The sequence below is a fragment of the Phaethon aethereus genome, assembly GCF_964289735.1.
Source record: "Phaethon aethereus genome assembly, chromosome: 4".
Classification (NCBI taxonomy): Eukaryota; Metazoa; Chordata; class Aves; order Phaethontiformes; family Phaethontidae; genus Phaethon; species Phaethon aethereus.
Genome location: NC_138578.1, coordinates 85508042 through 85528888, shown reverse-complemented (window position 1 = coordinate 85528888; position 20847 = coordinate 85508042). Strand labels below are relative to the sequence as shown.

The window sequence follows — 20847 nt, the reverse complement described above, 5'->3', positions numbered from 1 at the left end:
GACAGCCTGGGGGTGTCACTGGCTCCCCGGTGAAGGTGGAGGGTTCAGCAAGCAGGAACAGTCGGGGGAAGGAGTGGAGGGGCCCTGATGTCCAAATCTCCCGAGATGGCAGAAATAGCTCTCTGTTGCCCAAGGACCCTCACAGCTGAGTCCCCTGCACACATCCCAGTGACATCTTGCTCACCCCCAGGCCGTGTCCCCCCACCATGCGTACCTGCTCTGCGCAAGGTGCCCCTCTGCTCCTGCTCCCTCAGGCCGATGCTGCATGGGGTGGGGGCTCAGCCTGTCCCGTGGCACTGCCTCCCTGTGCCCGCACCCAACACAGCATGCTCAGAGGAGACGTCCCAGGAGCCGAGTGCCAGGGGAGCTGCCCCAGGCCACTGGCAGGGCGACGAAGCCCAGCTTGCTGTAGAAGCTCAGCTGCTGCCAGTCAGCGGCACTGACCTCGCAAAACACTCCCCGTGACCCTGGAAAGGAGGCGAGAGGTCAGGCCCCTGGCACCGGGAACCCAGCGCTGGGGCTTGGGGCCGGTGGCTGGGCCTCCTCCACAAGGAAGTCAGACTCTCCACTGCCCTTTGGCGCTGGGTGCCTGTGTGATGCCCTGAGACACAGGTCCACGTGTCCCCTGGGGCAAAGGGAGGGCACAGCGCCTGGGAGCTGGGGGCCAGACTGTGTCCGAGAGGGGACGGGGAGCCCCAGTGAGGGCTACCCCAGTCCCGTGCTGAGAGGTGGGGTGCAGGTGGGGCTGGTTCCCAGCTCTGGATGGGTGAGGGAGCAGTCAGGACAGGGTTGTGCTGGATCAAGGGGGGCTCAGTCCCCCCAGCATGGGGAAGTCATGCTCACCATTGGCCCTGAGTGCGCTCAGCAGGCAGATAGCCAGGCTGCGGCCGGCCCCCACATCCAGCACGCGGGGGGCTGTCCCCAGCTGCACCAGGGAGGGGAAGCGCTGCAGCACAGGCAGGGGCACAGCCGGTGGCTCTGCATGGAAGAAGAGCAGTGCTTCCTCCAGGGCATCCTGCAGGAGACACACACAAGTGAGGGAACCCCCTTCATCCCCAGTATACCCGCTCCCCTCTGCTCCAGGTGCCCCCTTACCTGTCCCAGAGCTGGGGCATCTGCACCCAGGTCCTGGGGGTACTTGTGCCGTATGGCTGGCAGCCAGCTGCTGTCTCGCTGTTGCAGGAAGTCTTCAGCGCAGAGCGCTCCGGCTGCGTAGCCGCACAGACCACCCTCATCCTCCAGCACAAACGTGTACTCGGGGCTCAGGGTCAGGAAGCTGCCCAGCAGCCTGCCAGCCAGAGCAGGAGCACCACCGAGTTGCCTCCTGGAGACCAGCCAGCCTCCTCCTTCCTAGCCCAGCGGGACAGCACCCCTGCGCCCACCGGACCATCCCTTTGAGAGCCCCCAGCAGAAGCCCTCAGCCAAGGGAAGCCACCGCAGTGCCCCTGCAGCCGGGCTGGACAGCAGGGCCATCCCCACAGCGGCTGCCATGATGCAGTGGGACTGCCCTCCCCACACCCTCCCGCAGGGTGAGGCCATCGCCAGCCAGGGTGCAGGCAGAGCCAGGCCCTGCAGGGATGCGAGGAGAGGCCGCTGCCTCACACCGCGGCCCTGCATCACCCAGCACGTGGCCGGGCTTGGCAGGCGCCCGGCAAGAGAGTCCCAGAGGGGCCACATCTCACCTGTCCCCGAGGAGATCGGGGTGGGCTGCGAGGACCTCTGCGACTTTGGGGTCACAGTCCAAACTCTCCCGGCACATTCGGTAAAGCTCTCCCTGGAAGACCCAGATCCCCCTCAGCCCTGGCTCTGCCTACCCTGCCCAATCCCTGCCCCACTGCTGCCCCTCAGCTGCCTGCTGCCCGCGCCACAGCCCGACGGAGCACGGTGTACCAGCGACTGCCTGAGCTGACCGTGAAGAGGGACTCCAAGCGTCCCGGCCAGGGAAAGGTGTGAAGGTAAGTGCTTCGGCCGTCAAGGGCGCTGGCGTCTGCGGCAAGTGATGCACCGTGCACCACCTTCCGCTGGCCTCTGATCTGTGTGACCATAGCATGGCCGCGCTTCAAACCGAGAAAATGCCATTCCAGGCAGGCACCCATGAGCAGCAGCTGCTGAAGAATCGTGGCTCGCCCTGGGATGGAGCATGCGCAGAGCGGCCAGAACGGCAGCAACGCTGAAACTTGGGTCTCCACAGAGCATGTGCAAAGTGGGACAGCTCAAAATTTCCCATCTTGGTCAGATTTGAGTTTGCTGCTGCTCACAGGACCAGCAAACAGAACAACCCAATAAAAGCTGCCCCAACCACTGAACGACAAGGGCAGGACAGCACCCTTCTGAGTGCCGTTCCCAGAACAGGCTGAAGCGCTTAGCTGGATTTTTTCTCAAAGTTTCACTGGACACAGACACTTGACATCTTAAAGTTTAGCCTGATCAGATGAAATCTGACAACAGGCAATCGAAAACAAGCTCTGGCGGTGGGAGTTGGTGGCAGCTGCAGCCTCATAGAACCTGCTCTCATGCGCTTGCAGCTCCTCCCTGCTATCTGCAGGCACTGCGGCTGTGCGCTGCCAGCCGCTGCATGGAGCGGGGAGGTGCAGTTGTGTCCGTGATGGCTGGATCTGCAGCGCTGGCATTTCCTTTAGCTGGGAGAGGCGGCAGGGTGAGGAAGCAGGGTGTTCGCTGCAGGCTGCGCAGTACATGGGGAATCCAGGGCTCTGCTGGATTTGCCAGCCGTTTAACTTGTGTGTCCACCCACCTCCAAATTCCCGCTTTCCCTCCCCATCCCATCGAACTGCTGGGATGTCAGACAGAGCGGGGGGGCTGGTAGCAAGCAGGTCACAGCTGACAGAGGTTGCTGCCTCCCCAGTGGGGAATCATCCTGTAAACTGGATGGGAGTTTGAGGAAGGGACTGATTTGGAGATGAACCTCAACAGGCTCAGGCAGTGCCCAGAGCTGCAGACTAATGATGGCTGCAGGAGGTCGCCAGCCAGACTTGTTCTGTGCTGGATCTTTCCTGGCATCTGCTCGCGGCTGCCACCGGCAATCAGTGCTGGGGGTGCTCTAGAGATCCACCCTCGCAATCGGGCAGCCCTGAGTCTGTGCCAGTTTATCTGTGGCTGTGCCTGCAGCTCACTTAGGAGCCGGGTCTCCCTCTCCTGCTGCTGGTTGCCTGGAGGGGCTGTGCCTGGGTGCTCGTTGCAGGGAGGCTGGTGATGGTTGCCGCCAAGGCTGCTGGCCACAACACCCACTCTCCAGCCCAGAGGGCTGACACGCTGCTGGGCACAGCCCTGGGTGACCTGCCCCAGGCTGGCCTGCCCTGAGTGGGGCTGGACCCCAGAGGTCCCTTCCCACCTGCACCACCTCCAAGCTGTCTTGGGCTCAGCACCCATCTCATGAGTGCACGTATAGCACAGGCCATGCAGAGCTGAGCTCTGGCCACGCTTCGGTCCATGGCTCCCACCTTGTCCAAGGGCAGCAGCGGGCGCAGGCGGTACAGCTGGCTGGATGGGAAGAGCGGAGGTGGGTGGTAGAAGAGGTCACAGCTGTTCCCCACGGGCAGCAGAGCCTGGAAGAGATCCAGTCTGTCAGGGAGCAGCTTGTCCTGGCTCCAAACCTTGTCCAGGAGGCAGCAGGAGGAGGGTCCCTCTGAAGCGCCCTAAACTCCAGGAGCCGCAGCCAAGGCACAGAGGCCCAGGCCAGCTCTGCCTTCCCAAGCTCGCAGCAACCCAGCAGCAGGGCCAGGAGCAGCAGCTGGGATCCTGGCTTCCCAACGGCTCCGTCAGCCCCCACGGTGATGGGCATGCTCTCACCTGCAGCTCTCCAAAGAGGCCCCCACGACGCGCCCACGGCTCAGCGTCCCCCCCTGGAAGGATTGGGGCAGTGGTGCTCTGGCACCCTGGAGGCAGCAGGAGACAGACACATGCAAGGTGAACAAAAACCTGCTGGGCCAGGGGAGATCAGCCTCCATCTCACAGCAACATCACGATCCACACAGGTCCCAGCTCCAAGCACCTGTGCCCACGGCCGTGCAGCTGGGCATGGGACCTCGCCTGGGCTTGGGCAGCCAGCCCCGTGCATCGGGGTAGCAGCACACCCTCCGCAACAGGGCTAGCAGTGAGGGAATGGGGAAAGGAATGATCTTGCCTCCATGAAAGGTATAAGGTAAAGACGCAGCTCCTGGCTACAGCTGGAAAGCTGCAGCCTGGCACAGAGAGCAGCACACTGCTTTGCTGCCCAGCCAGCAACCTCTGCAGCGCCTGCGGGAACCTGCCCTGCGTGCGGCTGCTTCCTTGTGGAAGCGGTTCAAGGCACATAGCCCCACCTCAGGTTGTCATCTGGTAACAGTTCTTGGTTTGTAAGAGGTCACAAGGCCCACAGAGCAACTAGGGAACCCTAAACCAGAGGAACAGGGGCTTCCAAAGTGATGCACAGGCATTCAAAATCCAGCCTCAGCTCTGTCATCTGGAGCATTACTGCTTCCATGGATCCCTTCTACCAAGGGGTCCTTGGATTAAAAGGGCTGAGGAACCACGTCCTAGAAATAGGACTTCTTTCTAGACTGAAGAGTTGGTGAAGAGTGCTCTGATGACCGCCCTGGCCCCAGCAGCAGTGCCCCATCCTGCCTCGGTGTGTCAGGGCACGCAGTGATGCCCACCTTCTCATGGCCATTCCTGTTCCGCTCAGCAGGCAGAAGGTGGGAAGGGGCAGCTCGATGGCGTGTGCTGGCTGCCACTGTGGGGCGCGAGGTGACGGAGGGCGGCAGCCAGGGTCCCGCCACCCGGGCACGCAAGCCAAGGCAGCACCCATACTTACAGCCAAAGCAGCTTCCCCAGGTGCCCTTGGGGTCAGGGTTGCGGAGGAGATGGCCATCTGCAAAAGAGGCAAGGTGGTGAGCATGGGACATGGGTCAGTGGTGGGGAAGGTGTCAAGGAGAGGTGCACTCCCAGGAGAGACCCTGGCACCCCTGGCTGGACACAGAGACCCCAGACCTCTGGGCAGGGGTCCCAGACACCTTCACCTCTTTAGGTGGGAAACAGTGGATCACCACAGAAGACGCTTCAGGTGCTCTGGGTGTGCCACAGTGCCCGGGGCCTCTGCATGTCAACATGGCTGGATTTGGCCAGGGTGCAAACACGTGCTAAGGGGCCACAGGGGCTGGCCTCAGGCTGGCATCAGCCACATACCCAGCCAGAGGACGAAGGCACTGGCGGCCAACAGCATATTGCGGATGTCCCAGAGGTAGGGGTGGAGGTCGTAGAGCAGCGCCTGTCCGGCACTGCTGACGAAGCGGCTGTGCAGGCGGCAAGTCTGACCGCAGAGCAGCTGGAAGGACTGGGCTCGGTTGCGCCACCATGTGCCCTGTGGATGGACCAGGTGTCAGCAGAACCGTGACAGGCACCATCCCACAGCAGCACCTGGACCAGCCTTACCCCACAGGCATCTGGTGCGGTGGCCGGGACACCCACGCTGAGGCTGTTTGCCTGGAGCCACCAAAAGTGCTCCAGGAGATGCTGTGCCAGTGGCCCATGATGGTAGGGCAGGTAGAAGAGCTCCACCAGCATCCGCATCTCCCCCAGAGTCAGCGGTACCGTGGGGCTGGTCCTGGTCTCCTCTGAAGTCAGCAGTGCAATGGGGCTGGACCTGGCCTCCTCTGGGGTCAGCAGTGCCATGGGGCTGGACGTGGCCTCCTTGGGGATCAGCAGTATGCTGGGGCCAGACCCAGCCTCCTCCATGGTCAGCATGGCCATGGGGCTGGTCCCAGCCTCCTCTGGGGTCAATGCTGCTGTGGGCCCTGGGCTAGCACCAATCTCATCAGTGAGCAGTGCTGGGGGCCCAGGGCTGGCACCAGCCCCATCCATGGGTGGCGCTGGGGGCCCAGGGCTGGCACCAGCCCCTGGGTGTGTCTGGGGCATGTCAGCCCTGCTGGCCTCAGGCTGGGTACTGCTGGGGGGCTGGGGAGGGCTGCCACCCCCTGTCCTGGCATCACTGGTGGGTAAGGGAAGGTTCTGGCTGGTGTTGGCCCCATTGCTGCAGCACACAGCGGGTCCTGGGCTGTGGAGAGCCACCGGGGTTCCTGCGGACTGGGGACTCCCAGCTGTGCTGGCCAGAGCAAAGGAGGGCTCACGGCTCCCTCTGCGCCCCATGGTGAGCTGGTCCCCATTCTTCGTGGGGCTTCGCCAACCACCAGCTGGGGTCCTGCTCCCACTGCCCTTCTTGGGCTTTGAGGTCACCTCCTTCCTCCGCTCCCCTAGTGCTGTGCTGCAGGGCTCAGGGCCATGCTGGTCTGCCCCACTGAGAACAGAGTCGTGGGCCTCAGGGTCGAGCGTGACCTCCCATCCTCCCGTGGTGCTGGGCTGCAGCCTTGTTCCTCCCTTGAGGCTGACTCTGGGGTGTCCTGGGCTCCTTCCTCCTGGCAGAAAGGAGCAAGGAGGCAGCCCCTCTGGCACCTGCATGGAAACTGCTGCCCATGGGGCAGGACAGCCCTGAGAGCAGCCATGCTGGGAAGCTCCATCTCCAAGCTGGCAGGGACCGGGGAGCTGCCAGGCCCGTGGGCTTTGCATAGCTCTGTGCTCTGGAGTTCAGGCCTCCATGGCTGGTGAGGCCACAGGTTTTACAGAGGCGAACATTGTGAGACACCAAGCTTGCACCTGGCTGAACCCCCTTTTCCAGAGCCGAATCATGGCCCAGGCTCCCACACTGCCAGCTGAGGAGACCTCCTCTGGGGCGTGGCCAGGCGGGAGCACCCACGGGGCAGCACAGCATGATGGACACCCATGGCTGCCCACCACCACACACAGACCCCGCTGCCATGCCAGACCAAGCACCCCACCCACACAGGCAGGACGCGGGCTCCCTCGCCCCTCCACGCTCCCAGCAGAGCCGCTGCGGGGCTCTGGAGGGCGTGAGGGATGCTGCACGGGGGGAGATCAGCACCTACCTGGCCCCAAGGCCTGCCGGTTTACCTCAGCCACCCAGTCTCGCAGCGCCAGCTCCAAGGCCTCCTGGGGGCTGTAGCTGCCCTTCTGCGGGGCCTGGCTGTCCCCCGGGGCTGCCGCTGTCTCCATCCCTGAGGAACTGGAGCTCATCAGCCTGGGCAGCTCCACCCTTTGCTTGACGGAGCTATCCCACGTCACGCTGGGGGGGCAGCCCCCCACCCCAGAAGATGCCCCCAGGATGGATCCCATGCCCTGGGATTTCGGGTGGTGCCCAGCCTGAGACACCTCACCCAGGCTGCCGTGCAGGAAAGCCTGCAAGGCCATGGCAGCGATGGGCAGGGCCCTGCCCTGGGTGCACGAGCTCGCTGCCGGCACTGGGGCCCCACGGATGGAGCCGCCTGGGGTGCTGGGGCCAGGTACCTGTGTGATCAGGGTGGGCACAGCTCCCCAGCTCGCTCCGAAACCAGCTGCCCAATGTGTGTATGGGGATGAAGTTGGCCTGGAGCTCGCAGTTGGGGTTGAGGAGCAGCCCACGGAGCCTGGGCATGAGGCCGGGGGCACGTCCCGTGTAGGGGCCCAGGAAGACACGTCTGCAGTCATAGTCGTTGGCATACAGGTTGTCCCAGACGATGGGGCGACGCCGCAGGACGCTCTCCACCTCGTCCAGCAGCGTGGCTGAGAGCTCCTGCGACACTACCTTTGGGCCTGGAGCATCATAGCATGGATTGTGTGTGGAGCACATAGGCAGCACAGTCCGCCATGCACGCTCACAACAGGGACACGCGCACATCAGGGCACTGAGCATGGCGATGAGGGTCAAGTCCCCCCACTCCACCCTCCCCAGCCAGAAGGAGAGCCAACCCACAGCCTGACCCACTGCCTGGCTGGGGCTGCACACCCTGATGCTGGAAGGCATCGCAACGGGGGCCACTTGCTGGCGCCTCTCTCAGGACAGGGCCCGCGGCTGCAGGGTTGGCAGCTGCTGACTCAGGCTGCGCAGCCGCACGGGGCTGCGTGCCCCACGGCGCCGGGCCAGGCGCTCACCTGTCCAGATGACACCTATCCCTGGGAGCAGCTCCTGGCTGAGGGTCAGCAAGTAGCAGGACTGGCTGGGGCTGGGGGAGCAGAGAGAGCTGCAGTACTCTGGGGAGAGAGCACAGGGCACCTCCTGAGCGGCAGAGAGACCGGGAGAGGAGAGGCTGCCTGGGATCAATGGACGGGGGCTGGGGAGGTGCAGGGTGCAGGGGACACAGCCTGTGCGGCTGCTGGAACGCCAGCCCATCTGCAGCCTGGTCCTGTCTGAGTCCTGAGATCTCCAGGGCTCCTGCAGAAGCATGAGGGGGCTGGGGGCAGCCATGGAGGCTGTCAGGGCAGTAAGCTCTCAGCAGACACGGGTGCTGGGTGCAGGCAGCCGAAGAGCACCCCGGCCTGCTGTGGGGTGACATGGCTGGCCAAGCACTGGTCTCCCAGGGGCGGGTGGCTGGGGCCGCACGGCTGCAGGCAGTACCTGTAGGGCAGAAGAGGAAGACGGAGGGCTGGCCCAGCTCCTCGTACACCTCGTTGGCCACAGAGGCCTGGGCCTGCGCCAAGGAGGGGAAGGCGTCTCTGTCAGCTTGGCACATGCAGGGGTCGATGTCGTCAAAGAGCAGTGCGAAGGAGTGGCACCCCATGGCAGCCACCTGTGGGCATGGGCACAGGCTGCTAGGGTCCCTGGGCAGCGGAGAGAAAGGCGGCAGCGAGCCCTGACGAGCCCCTCCTGCCTGGGCCCCATACGGACAGCAGAGGTCTGGGGCGCCCAGAGGGACGGGGCGAGCAGAGCTGCCCTTGCCAGGTCCCCCGCGCCTGCCCAGCGGACGTCGCGCACAAGGCCCAGCCGCTCTGCGGGCGCACGCCAGCTCCACCGCCGCAGCCTACCTTGCTCCAAGCCCTGGGCACAGCCGTGTTTGCCGTGGGCCAGGAGCCCTTTCAAACCGTAGTCCGTGCTGCAGTGGCCCAGAGCCCGCTCCCACTGTGCCGCTGCTGGGCAGCCCCGCTCACCGCCCGCCACATCTGCTCCCCCCACGCCGCACCCCTGCATTGCCCTGCAGCACGCGGAGCCCCGCGGCGTGCTCCCTGCGCCGGGGCTGGCGGGGGCGGCCGGAGAGGCGGCCGGGCATGGCGCAGCGCAGTGCAGCTGCTGCCTCGGCTGTGCCGTGGAGAGCTGCAGCTGCCAAAGGAGCAAACCCGCCGTGTCGGCAGCTCTTTACCCTCGCTGAGGACCGGGGACTCAGCACCAGCCTGCACCAGCCTCCGGTGCTGCCCAGCAATCTCTGGGGCTTGGCAGGTGCCTCTCCTGCCCCCAGCGCTGCCCACTCACCGTCAGGCATCCCACGGAGCCCTCAGCTCTGCCTTGCCATGACAGGGACACCACCAGCTCTGCCACCGGGCACCCCACAGAGCTGCTCCCTGATGCGCAGCAGCAGGAGGGGATTACAGCCCCACGCCAGCCTTTGGGGTGGGCACGGAGCCCACACACAAGCATGCACACCCCTCGCCTGGGAGTGGTGGGATGAAGGAACGGCCCACGGTACCTGCCTGAGTTTTTGCCGCAGCAGGAGCCGATCCCTGGCACTTGAAAACACCATGTCCTGGCCAGCAGAAACGGCAAAAACAAACTCCATGCCCTGCTCTCGGGCGGCTTCGATGAGAGACCGCATGCGGGCTGGGGACAAAGTGGAGGGGGTGCTGTGAGCGCTGGGAGGCACGGGATGGAGGGAGACGAGGAACGGAGGGAGGGGGAACCACAGCGGCCCAAAAAGAAGGAGCTGGGGGTGTTGGGAGGCACGAGAGAGCGTCTGGAGGGGAGAGGTCCAGAGGAGCCCGTTTCCAGTCCCTTGGGACACAGAGGACTCTCCACAAGGGTCCGTGGGCCCTGGCCTATTTGACCATATTGTTGGAGACCCACGTGGGCAGCTTCCCATGCCGGGTGGGCTCATAGGCCATTCCATGGGATGGGCAGGGTCTAGGGAGGCTCCTTGTACCGGGCAGGGTCTGGGGGTCTCCCTGCACTCGGCAGTGCCTGTGGGGCTCCCTGCAGTGGGCAGGTTTCCCGGCAGGAAGGGCGGTAACAGCCAGCCTGGCCCTGGCTGAGGTGCAGCCCATGCTTCACCCCTGAGGAGCTGTGACGCCCGCAGCCCGCCCGTGCTGGGGCCCCGCAGAGCCACTACCTGCCTCAGGCGCGGCGTAGGGCTCTCGCCAGAGCAGCCGGTGCTTCAGCTCATCCTTGGGTGCGTACATGTAGCAGTTCAGCCCGCAGCGTTTCAGCCTGTGCAGCAAGGACAAGGCGTCACCCAAGGCTCCAGACGGGCTCTTTGCGAAGAGGCATCCAGGCAGGTGCCAGCCCACAACACCAAGAGCTCCTCGGCTCGTGGTGCCCTCTCCTTCCCCGGAGCCGCACCACGTGCAGCCTCCACTCGCACAGAGCCCCCAGGCTGCGGAGCCGCGGCTCTTCCCCGGCACAGGGAGCAGCTCAGTGGTCTGCAGGCGGCCGCAGCCCGGGGTTCCGGCTGGGGGGCTCCAGCAGGCCAAACCGCCCCGGCAGCTCTGCAGCAGCGCCTTCAGGGCCTGCAGCGAGACCCTGGGAAGCACTCAGCATCTTCTGCAAGCACGTTTGGGGAGGGTTTCTTTTCCTTTTCTCTTCAGCTATCCTTCTAATTGTTTAATCAAGAACCAAACTTGCCTGTAGCCCAAACAGGCAGGCTGCAAGGTGGCCTGTTGTGACAAGCAACTCCAGATGAAGCAGGTATGTACAAGCTAGTTGTGCCTCTGGATGTGAGGGGTCTCTGCGAAGCAGGACCAGAGGAGACACCCCGGAGAGCTGGCACCTCACCGCTCCCCCAAGCTCAGTGTTTGGGAGCGGGGTGTGCCTGCGAGGCACGGTCTGGCCTGGAGGACTCAGCCCAGGGTACCTCTCTGAGAACCAAAAACACCCGGCAAGCCCTCACCACTGTAGACCCCCTCACATTATCCCCTTGAAAAGCCCGTGCCCTGTCTGCAGGCTGGCCTGACTCCACCAGCAGTCCCATACGCCTGCTGCACCATTCCCAGATCATGCCTTGAACGCTTGAACAGGTCAAGACCTTCAAAGCTATGGCCCTACAAGTTTTTGGAGCTACTGGGTCTCACTGCGGCTCTTTTGCGCTCTTGCGTTTTTCCATCTCCTCTCCAGTAAGACACCAGCACAAGACCAGCGCTGCAGTCCCAGCCCGGCTCTGGGTACGCAGGCTGCAGCCTCCTCACACCCGCTGGGCTGTCCCTTGCCTGCCCCGGCCTCCCCTTCCTCGCGCTGCGGCCAGGCGTGCCCTGCACCGCCTGCCCAGCTGCTGCACAAACACCTCTCTTTGGCTGCGTTCGGTGGCGTTTCTGTAGAGGGGGGCCCAGAGCGGGCTGCGTGTTTACTGCCGGGATGACGTGCACGCCACTTGCCACTGTGGGCTGGCACAGGCCGCCAGCAGCAGCTCTGCGGCAGCCGCTGGGCACACCCTGCCAGCCAGGCTCACAGAGCAGCTCCGGAGAGCCTGCGCCCCGCTCTGTTGCACCCAGTTAATGTGGGGTCCGGCACCGCCACGGTAACGGGGACGTGGATCCATCAAGGTGCAGTGCCTGGCATCAGCAGTAACTCTGCTTTGACCGAAGCCCTTTTACAAGGAATCCATGAGCTGCTGGCAATAGGATCACAGAAGGGTTTGGGTTGGAAGGGACCTTTAAAGATCATCCAGTCCAACCCCTGCAAACAGGCAGGGACATCTTTCACTAGATCAGGTTGCTCAAAGCCCCATCCGAACTAGTGTTGAACACTCTCAGGCATTCTCTGGGCAACCTGTTTCGGTGCCTCACCACCCTCACAGTAAAGAATTTCTTCCTTATGTCCAATCTAAATCAACCCTCCTTCAGCTTAAAACTGTTGCCCCTTGTCCTGTCAGGACAGACCCTGGTAAAGAGTCTGTCCCCTTCTTTCTCCTAAGCCCCCTGGAAGGGGGGGGCCAGGTGGGGTCTCACCAGAGTGTAATAGAAGGGCAGAATCACCTCCCTCAATCTGCTGGCCATGCTGCTTCTGATGCAGCCCAGGATACAGCTGACCTTCTGGGCTGTGAGCCCACTGCCGGCTCACATCCAATTTTTTACCCACCAGTACCCCCAAGTCCTTCTCGGCAGGGCTGCTCTCCATCCCTTCATCCCCCAGCCTGTGCTGATACTGGGGGTTGCCTTAACCCAGGTGCAGGACTTTGCACTTCACCTTGTTGCACTTAATGAGATTTTCGTGGGTCCACTCCTCGAGCCTGCCCAGGTCCCTCTGGATGGCATCCCCTGCCTCTAGGCGATGGCCGCACCACTCAGCCTGGTGTCAGCTGCTGAGGGTGCGCTCGATCCCACTATGTCAGCGATGAAGATATTGAATAGCATTGGTCCCAGTACGGACCCCTGGGGGACACCGCTCGTTACTGGTTTCCACTTGCACGTTGAGCCATTGACTGCAACTCTTTGGATGCAGCCATCCAGCCAATTCCTAGTCCACCAACAGTAACGTGCGCTACGTATGTGCTCACCCCTTACTGTAGCTGTCGCAGGTTGAACCCGGTCCCAGCTCCTTCATCCCTCAGCCAAGCCCAGCCAGAGGCTCGCGGGCCGGAGGTACCTGACCGCCCTCCCGCCCGTCGAGCACCGTGCAGGAGTGCATGCGGGGGACCCGAGCCCAGCGGTGCTGCTCCTCCAGCTGCAGGGCCCCCGGGACACATCTCCCGGGCGGCTCAGGCGCCCGCCCGGCAGCGCACGCGTCCTGCACCGCTGCTCCCCGCAGGGAGACAGGGACAGCGCGAGGCAGAGGAATCCCTTCCTGCACGTCGAACCCAGGCACTCCCTTATCTAACAGGGTCACGCTAACGTTGACCCACAGACATTAAAAGGCCTGTCGGAGGAACTCTTTGGGACTGCAAGATTCTTGCCAAGCCTGCAGGTGGGGAGCCCCCGAGTGCTGAAAAACGGTGAGTGCTGAAGGAGAACTCCGGCAGCGTGGGCAGCAGAGCTCGGCAAGCGTGAACCCATGGCAGCACGCTGCGCCTGTGCAGTTTGCAGGTCGCAAAGACCAAGTAAGTGGAGAATAAAGGAGCAAATACAGCACTCGGAGGGATTTGAAATGGCCGTTAAGCTGGGCTTCAGCAAGCAGGATACTCAATACAGCCAGGCATAAAGTCCTACCTAGGTAAAAGAATAGAGAAGATACGGTGTCCGAAGTAACAACTTAACATAACAAGCCGTTAGTTGAGCATCAGTGTCCTCTGCAGTGCTCTGATAACTCAGGGTAAGAGAGAGCCCTCGATGAATCGCTGCAGAGTGTCAGGCAGGACTGGGGAGATTCAGTGACCTCTGTGCTGGCTGCCGGTGCTGCCAGAGCGGTGGCCACGGCATGGGAAGGGTGCTGATAAACTAGAGTGGGTCTGTCAAGGAGCCACACACAGACAGAGGTGGAAAGCCTGTGAGCAATGGAGTCTTGGAGCCCAGTCTGCTCGACCCCCAGGGAAAGGCTCAGCCCACCAGCGCTCCGGAGGAGAGCAAAGCCACACCTGGCAGCCAGGGACATGGTGGGATCCGGGGGTGGCTCACCGGGACACACATCTGGGCGAGAGGGGAGAGGAAAGGTCTCCGGCTCTCCAGATGCTCCACTGCAGCCAGAGCTGAAGAGAAGCAGCTCTGGGAGAGATCGGGGCCTGCCTGCTTCAGGAGATCAGACTGCACTGTCATACGGCCCTTTCTGGCCTCAAAAAGCACCAGTTGCTTCCAGAATCTCCCCAGCAATCCAAGACTCACTGGAAATTATCATGACGGGACAGACACCTCCCTAGACAGCTCTTTTGGCACTTCTGTATGAAAGCCATCTGATATATTTATTTTTATTTATCCTTCTTAGCAGCTGATGTTTTACTTTTTCCCACAGACTGGAAAGCACTTCATGTACCACATGATACAAGTGCCTCATTTTGTTTCTTTCCAGAGAAGAAAACCACCGATGAACATACCGCTCACACGTGCAAACTGGCGAACACACATCCCAGTCCAGTGCCAGACAAAGCCATCATTAGACCTTCTCATTCCTCATATACTTTAAAACAGCACATCTTGATTTCCTTCCTGCACGCTTTCCCCAAATTCTCTAAGCTACATTTTTCTGTATCTGCATCTCTGGTCCCTGCACTACAGTCCTCATTTGCCCTTGTGACCGCCCACACCATCACCAGTGCACTCTCACAGCGTGGCCGCACATTTCCCATGCCGTGCATGGCTGCCAGCCCATCACCAGCACAGGCACCAGCACAGGGCTCTGCCGCCTCCAGCCCCCTGCCGGGCCATGCCCAGCGCGCTGCCCACGCTGTCACCAGCACAGTGCCCCTGCTGTGACCAGCACGCTCTCCACGCCATCCCCAGTGCGCTGCCCGTGCTATCACCAGGGCAGTACCCGTGCTCACCAGTGCGCTGCCTGTGCTGTGACCACCACGCTGCCCGTGCTGTGACCACCGCGCTGCCCGTGCTGTGACCACCGCGCTGCCCAGGCTGTGACCACTGTGCTGCCCAGGCTGTGACCACCGCGCTGCCCAGGCTGTGACCACTGTGCTGCCCAGGCTGTGACCACTGTGCTGCCCAGGCTGTGACCACCATGCTGCTCGTGCTGGATGTTCCACGGGGGGCCCCGCAGGGCCCCAGTTGGTCGCTGGCAGGTACTGTCACTGCAGCTCACCCCACTGGTGGCCCGTGCATAGGTGGCAAATGCCAGGAGAGGGCCTTTTCCCTCCTGCACAGATCAACTCCCATCCCAAGGTGATTCTGACAACCAGCGGGTGGCAGATCCTGCCCGCATCCTTCCATCACAGGGACACGTGGTGACACGCAGGGGGGACATACATGGGGACTCACAGGGACACAAGGACCACCCACGGCAGGTATGGATGCAGTCTCAGGATAAAGCGGCCGCCTGTGCCCACGGTGGAGTGATGCGCGTTTGCTGTGCCGTCTGTTTCCAGAACGATAAGCCCAGCTCCAGCGAGGCCGGGCTGGCTGGAAGCACCCACCTAGTGCCCTCACTGGCCGTGCAGGACGGTGGCCCCGGCCAGGGTGAAGTGGCCGCTTGCTGCTGGTGGCAGCAGGCACGCAGCATGCTGTCCTGTGACCAGCGCACCCACAGGGGCTGGTGCCGCGTGCCATGGCCCAGCCCCGCACGGTTCAGAGACGAGGCGACGGGCACTCGTCCCGCCCGGTCAGCACCCGAGGTCGGCTTCCAGCCCGCTGAGCACCCCCACATCCTCTCCCGGCAGAGCTCACCTCCCGTTTCCGGCCCCAGCCCCTCCGCCGGCCCCCCGACACCCCTCCTGCGCAGGGGCTGCCCCAGCCGACCCACGCCGTGCTGCCGTCAGGGCAGAGCAGCTTTTCTGAAAGTGCCTCCAGAGGCGGCATTTTCAGGCTCGCGTAGCCCCCAGGCTCCTCTCCAAACCCTTCCCAGCGCGGCAGCTCCTCGCACGGCGCGGGCGGGGGGTCTGACCCTGTCCCACTGGCAGCTCCCTGGGGGTCCGTGCCCTCACGGCAGTACCGCGCCGGCACACAGGGGCTAGTGCCCGCCCAGCCCCCTCCGGGCCCCATCCCCAGACCCCATTCCCTTGGGGCGCCCAGCCCCGGCCCGGGCCCCCCAGCCAAGCACATCTGGCTGCAGCTGGGCTGCGGCAGAGTCCCAGCACCATCTGCCGGCACAGGGCAGCGCAGCCTGCATCTGTCCTTGGGCCGTCCGTCCACCCTGCCGCCACCGCACCTGGGCCCAGGGCGTGGGAGTCTTTCTCCGGGCTGGATCCGCGGGTGCGAGAGTGCTGGGACAGAGGAGCAGCCCTGGGAGAAGCTGCCATCGCCCCGGAGTCCCAAAGGCGGGCCAGCCCCGGGAGCCTCCCTCCAGCACGTTTTCCCTCACCGCTCCTGCCTCCACAGCACTCTCGTTTCCACCTTGTCACTCTGCCACAGAGAGGAAAATTCAGGGTACTTGCCATCGAAAGAGAAGTTTCCTCTGTTCCATAGACCATGGTCTCCCATAGAAACCTGTAAAAGGGGAAAAAAAACCCAAAATGCAGTTCTCAGTAACTGCCTTAAAACAGAGTCTCTCCCTGTGCCGACCCTACGTGGCTGCTCTCGAACGCAGAGATCCACCGGTTGTTCGCCTCTGGGGACTCCAGACGCCTGTTACCCTGCTATGATCTCGCTGGGCATCGGTGATCGGGCAGGTGGGTGTAATGTGCGTGCCCCCACCATTCCAGAGACAGGCAGCTGGGAAGAATTGCACAAGGTAGCACTTAAGCTGGGAGCGGGAATTTGCACAGTAACAGCCAAGCCTAGAGGAGCCGGCTGCGGGCTGGCCAGGCCGTAGGGCACGCTAGCATGATTTTGGCATGCACCAAAGCACAGAGCTATTGCACATCCACCCTAGAGTTTTCTGCCTGGGGATTTTCTTCTTTACAGATACCAGCTCTGTGTCTCTCTGCATCTCTCTGTCCGAGTAGCGTCAGGCTGCGTCAGGCAGAGCATCATCACACCCCTGTGGGCTATAAAAGCTCCTCTCTCCGTCTTTAACCACTGTACAACTCAAGCTGCACCACAATTGCGCTGACACAGCTCTCCCCTACACCCTGCAAACACATACCTGCATCGCAGCAGGGCAGGACTTTGAAGCAGCATCCCTGTCCCCCGGGAAGCCGTTCAGATCAGGAGCACACAAACAGCCTGTGGGGATACCCACGAGTGCTGGGACTGGGGCTCCACTGGCCCCCCTCTCCACTGGGGGCTTCACAGACCCCTTGTGCGTCCCCCACAGGAAAACACCATTCCCATAAGCTTGCAAAGGGAAAATCCAGAGAGGGAAAGGACACCAGGGAGCAGCCTTACCAGTTGTCTGCTAACAAAGACACGCATCGAGGAGCACCAAGGCTGGCCGCAAGGACATTGCCCTTCCGGAAGGTTCACATCAACAAAGGGTGCTGCGCAGGGAAATGCAGGAAATACAGATCTGGAGTCAGCAAATTCCCAAGTGTTTCTTAACATTTCCGCTTCTGCTGCTTGCCGGCTTTAGGGCGATGCTGGGTGCCGGTGTCTGACACAAGCTTGGGGCTGCAGCACCGCAGCAGCTGACAGCCTGCTGTGTGCTCTGCACAGCAGGGAACCGGCCTGTGACTGGGTATAGCGAGCAGAGGCACTGCTGGACACGCAGCACCCCTTCCACCGTTCCACGGGGAACGCTTCCAAGGAAAGGCCCTTCCTCTTTCTGCATGTAGAAAGAGCTGGGAAGCGCAGAGGTGTCTGCAAAGCCAGCGAGAAAGAATACCCAGTGGAAAGCAAGCCGGTTCACTTGGGGACAACGGGAGAATAGGCAGGTAAATGGGTTTGAGAGGTGCAGATTTGACAGCTTCTTAAAGAGGAGGTTAAGGGGAACCTGCAAGTGTTCCAGCACAGACTTGAAATTTAGCAAGAGAAGAATCTTCAGTCACTTCAAGTCTCTGCAAGATCTGGCAGCTGCAATGCAGTCTCACGGAAAATGCATTACGTCTTGAACAGTGATAGCAATTAGTCACCAAGGCAGCTTCCTCATTCCGGATGGGCTCTGCATCCTGGGCAACTTTTAAACCACATTGTGCTTTCCAGCAGTCAAGGCCACCAGGAGCAGATAGGCAGGGAAGCGAACGCGTCCACTGAAGCGGGTGGTGGGTGCACAGGGCAGGTCACAATGGCTCTTTCAGTCTGGGAGAAATGACCAGCTCTTGGCATCCAGCGGAGGCCAGCATGCCAGGAAAGCACCCGCGTTTCCCTAAAGCGCCTGAGTGCACCGGAGCTGGTCTGCCTGGGGGGGCCCCGATGCCCTGCTCCCTTTGGCAGGAGCCCACCTTGCAGCCAGCAACACCTTGGGCAATGGTGTGGTAAGTTGCGCCACAGCACGCGCGGAATGATACCTTCTTTGCAGATGGATCTTCTACCTGCTTGGGAGGCTCAGTAATCTACACGGCTATTCCATCTACTTTGAAATAATATTCACCTTGCTGGCAATCCCCCACTGTGCACGGGACCAAATTTGTGGCCACTCAAGGATCCCAGCACATTTTTCACCCGAAGAAAGTATTTCCATGATAAATAGATTTTCCATTTCCCAATCTATAGGAACTCCTGCTCAGCTCACAGCAAGGTCCCAGGAGTCCTTGTACAGCACCTGCCTGCAAGTGCCTCACCCACACTTTGCTGGAACTGCCGCTGCCCTGCAGGCGTGACACCCGGCCCCTACACATGCCCTGCCAGCAGCAGCTCTATTGAAAATGCCATCCTAGTGTATTCTGCCCAGTAAAGTGGCTTAAATTGTACCAGAAAAATCTGTTTGCACCTGTGACTGCGTCTCCAGAGGAGTGATGTCGGTGCTCTGCTTTTCTGAAGACAGACGAGCACTGATGAATGATGCTGTGCATTTGTACCTTGGCTCTCCCATGGCCCAGACCACTACATCACTAATCCGTCAACACCATTACTGACTGAACTCTGGGCCGTCTAGGATGTCCCTCAGCAATTTCTTCACAGCCGTTACCAAATTCCTGATGAACACATTGGGAAGCAAGGTCCTTAGGCCCCAACTGTTGCCCAACCCCTCTCATCTCCGACATGTAGTCACCCACAGGCGTCAGTCCGTCCGTGCTCTCGGGCTGCCACTAGCAATGTCCGGGGTGTCAGGAGGAGCAGGGGCTCCGTGCAGGACACGCCAGTCCTGGCCATCCTTGTCCCTGCTACAGCCGCACGCCGCTCTGCAGCCTGCCCAGCACAGCACCTCTGTGTGCTCCCTGCCAGGGCTGTGCTACCCGGGTGAGGCATGCCTTTCCTTCCTCGCTCGCCGGGGACCTCCTCCTCCTGGGGCAGCTCTGCCGGCAGCGTCTGTCCTGCTCCCAGGTCAGCTTTCCTACATCAGTGATTCTTGTCTGACTCACTTTTCTTTTTACTATCAACTTCCCTGTCCCTCTACTTTCTATGTATTTTGTGTTTATTTGCATGGTGCTTTTGCTTCCTGCCAGGCAGGGCAGTGGGCAGCGGGCTTCAGCGGGGTACTGTGCAGCCGGGAAAAGTGGAGAAGCCTTTGCCTAGGGGTGCCAGGCCTCGCCCAGCTCCAGACGTGCCGTGCTGCAGAAACAGGGCTTGGGGCCGAAGGAGAGGGCTGAGCCGTGCAGAGCTGCCACGAGAGCCCAGGCCAGGCTGGGCACGGCCTGTGGCCGCGCTGCACCGCGGGCAGGGAGGCAGGAAGGGTGCACCCCGGGGTGCTGCCCTGCACCCCGGGCAGAGGAGAACCCACCGCGGGGTGCTGGAGGCAGAGCAGCGGGGGCGCGGGTCGGGACGGCTGTGCTGGGATGGCTGCGGGGCGCAGCAGTGCTCCGGGGAAGAGCCGGGGGGCATCGTGGGGCGCGCTGGTCCCGTGCCCCCGGGCAGAGATCGGGCGCTGCGCAGGGGCCCGGCGCCCTGTCTCCCCCATACCCGGGGTCCCGGGCGCGGCTCGGGGCCCGGCGGCCCTTCCTGGCCCCCGTTCGCCCTGGGTGCACCGGGCCAGCCCCTGCAACGCCCGGGCGCGGCACCAGCCCCCGCCGCGGACGGACCTACCTTCCACCACGCCGCAGAGGAAGCGCGGCGGCCCCTCCATACGCGCGCAGGAGCGGCCCTGCCGGTGCTGGGGCGGGCGGAGGGGTGCGCGGGGGGGTGCGCGGAGGTATGGAGGGGTGCGCGGAAGGCTGCGCGGGGGGATGGAGGGGTGCGCGGGGGGATGGAGGGGTGTGCGGGGGCGTGCGCGGGGGGATGGAGGGATGCGCGGAGGGATGGAGGGGTGCAAGGAGGTACAGAGGGATGCGCGGAAGACGGAGGGGTGCGCGCAGAGATGGAGGGGTGCGCGCAGGGACCCGCGGAGGGACGGCTCCGCCGCCTGCCCTCCCCCGCGGAGACGCGCCCGCCGCAGCGCAGGGGGCGGCCCCGGCGGGTGGGGCCGCGGCGGGGCCAGGGCGCGCCCCCGCGTAGCCCCCGGGCAAAACCGCCCCGCGGCTGGCCGGCCGCTTCAGCCCTTCCCGGAGATCGCCCGGGGAGGAGACGCCCGAGCCCCTCTGCTGGAGCGGGCCCTCGGCGGCCCCGCAGCAGCCCCACCGGCGCGGAGCCGCCGCCTCCCCGGCCCGCTGCAGCGCCTGGTGCCGTCGACCCGCAGCCCGGTGCCGGCCCGCGCTCCCGGTGCTGCCGGCGCAGCACGACGGGGCTGCAGTGGCCGCCGCTCGCCGGCACGGGGGCCTAGCTCGGTGCCCCCGTCCCCCGGCTGCGAGTGTTCTCCCGCCGCAGGCCCGGGGCAGGCGTTCCTCCCGCCCTCGCCGCTTCCCGGGACGCAACGGCCCCAGGCCCCAGGCCCCAGAGCCGGCCCGGTGGCCGGGGGTCGTTGTCCCCTTGTGTTCATCACTGAGCTGGCACCTTCCCTGCTGGCTCTCCCGTGCCGGGCCTGGGGTCTGGGGCCTCTCCGGCTCGCCAGGTCCATGGGATCAGGACTGTTTCATGTGCCTTGCACGTGACTCACCTGCCTGCATAGATCAGGCCGCTCTTCGCCTTTTATCACGCTGTGCTGAGCTGTTCACACACGTTTGGCTCATGATCCTCCCCGTCCCACAGGTTCTGGTTTGCGGAAGTGCTGCCACATCATTAGTTCCCTGTCCTGCAGCTGCACAGTCGCTGGTACCTGCCTACACGCAGGACCGCGTGCTTGATGTCACTGAGCTGCTCTGCTCTTTTTCTGACCGTGTTCCTGTTTGTCAGTCTCGTTGTAAGGGGCACCTGTGATCTGCGCCACCCCTGCAGCCTTCCCCA

At 62.9% G+C, this 20847-nt stretch overlaps 1 protein-coding gene across 1 annotated transcript; it reads right to left on the bottom strand.

The window, feature by feature from the left end:
• Positions 1-330: 330 nt before the first annotated feature.
• LOC309404809 (protein O-GlcNAcase-like) lies at positions 331-20178 on the bottom strand (the record flags this gene model as incomplete). Its single annotated transcript, XM_081999396.1, has 17 exons — positions 19615-20178; positions 15990-16041; positions 10140-10237; positions 9504-9634; positions 8441-8612; positions 7978-8076; positions 7354-7638; positions 6936-7064; positions 5428-6407; positions 5182-5356; positions 4811-4867; positions 3808-3893; positions 3459-3563; positions 1683-1774; positions 1096-1288; positions 844-1015; positions 331-467 (listed from the first exon to the last, which is right to left on the bottom strand). The coding sequence occupies exons 1-17, from the start codon at positions 19652-19654 to the stop codon at positions 331-333; spliced, it is 3003 nt and encodes a 1000-aa protein (XP_081855522.1). The 5' UTR covers positions 19655-20178.
• Between the last annotated feature and the right edge of the window lie 669 nt (positions 20179-20847).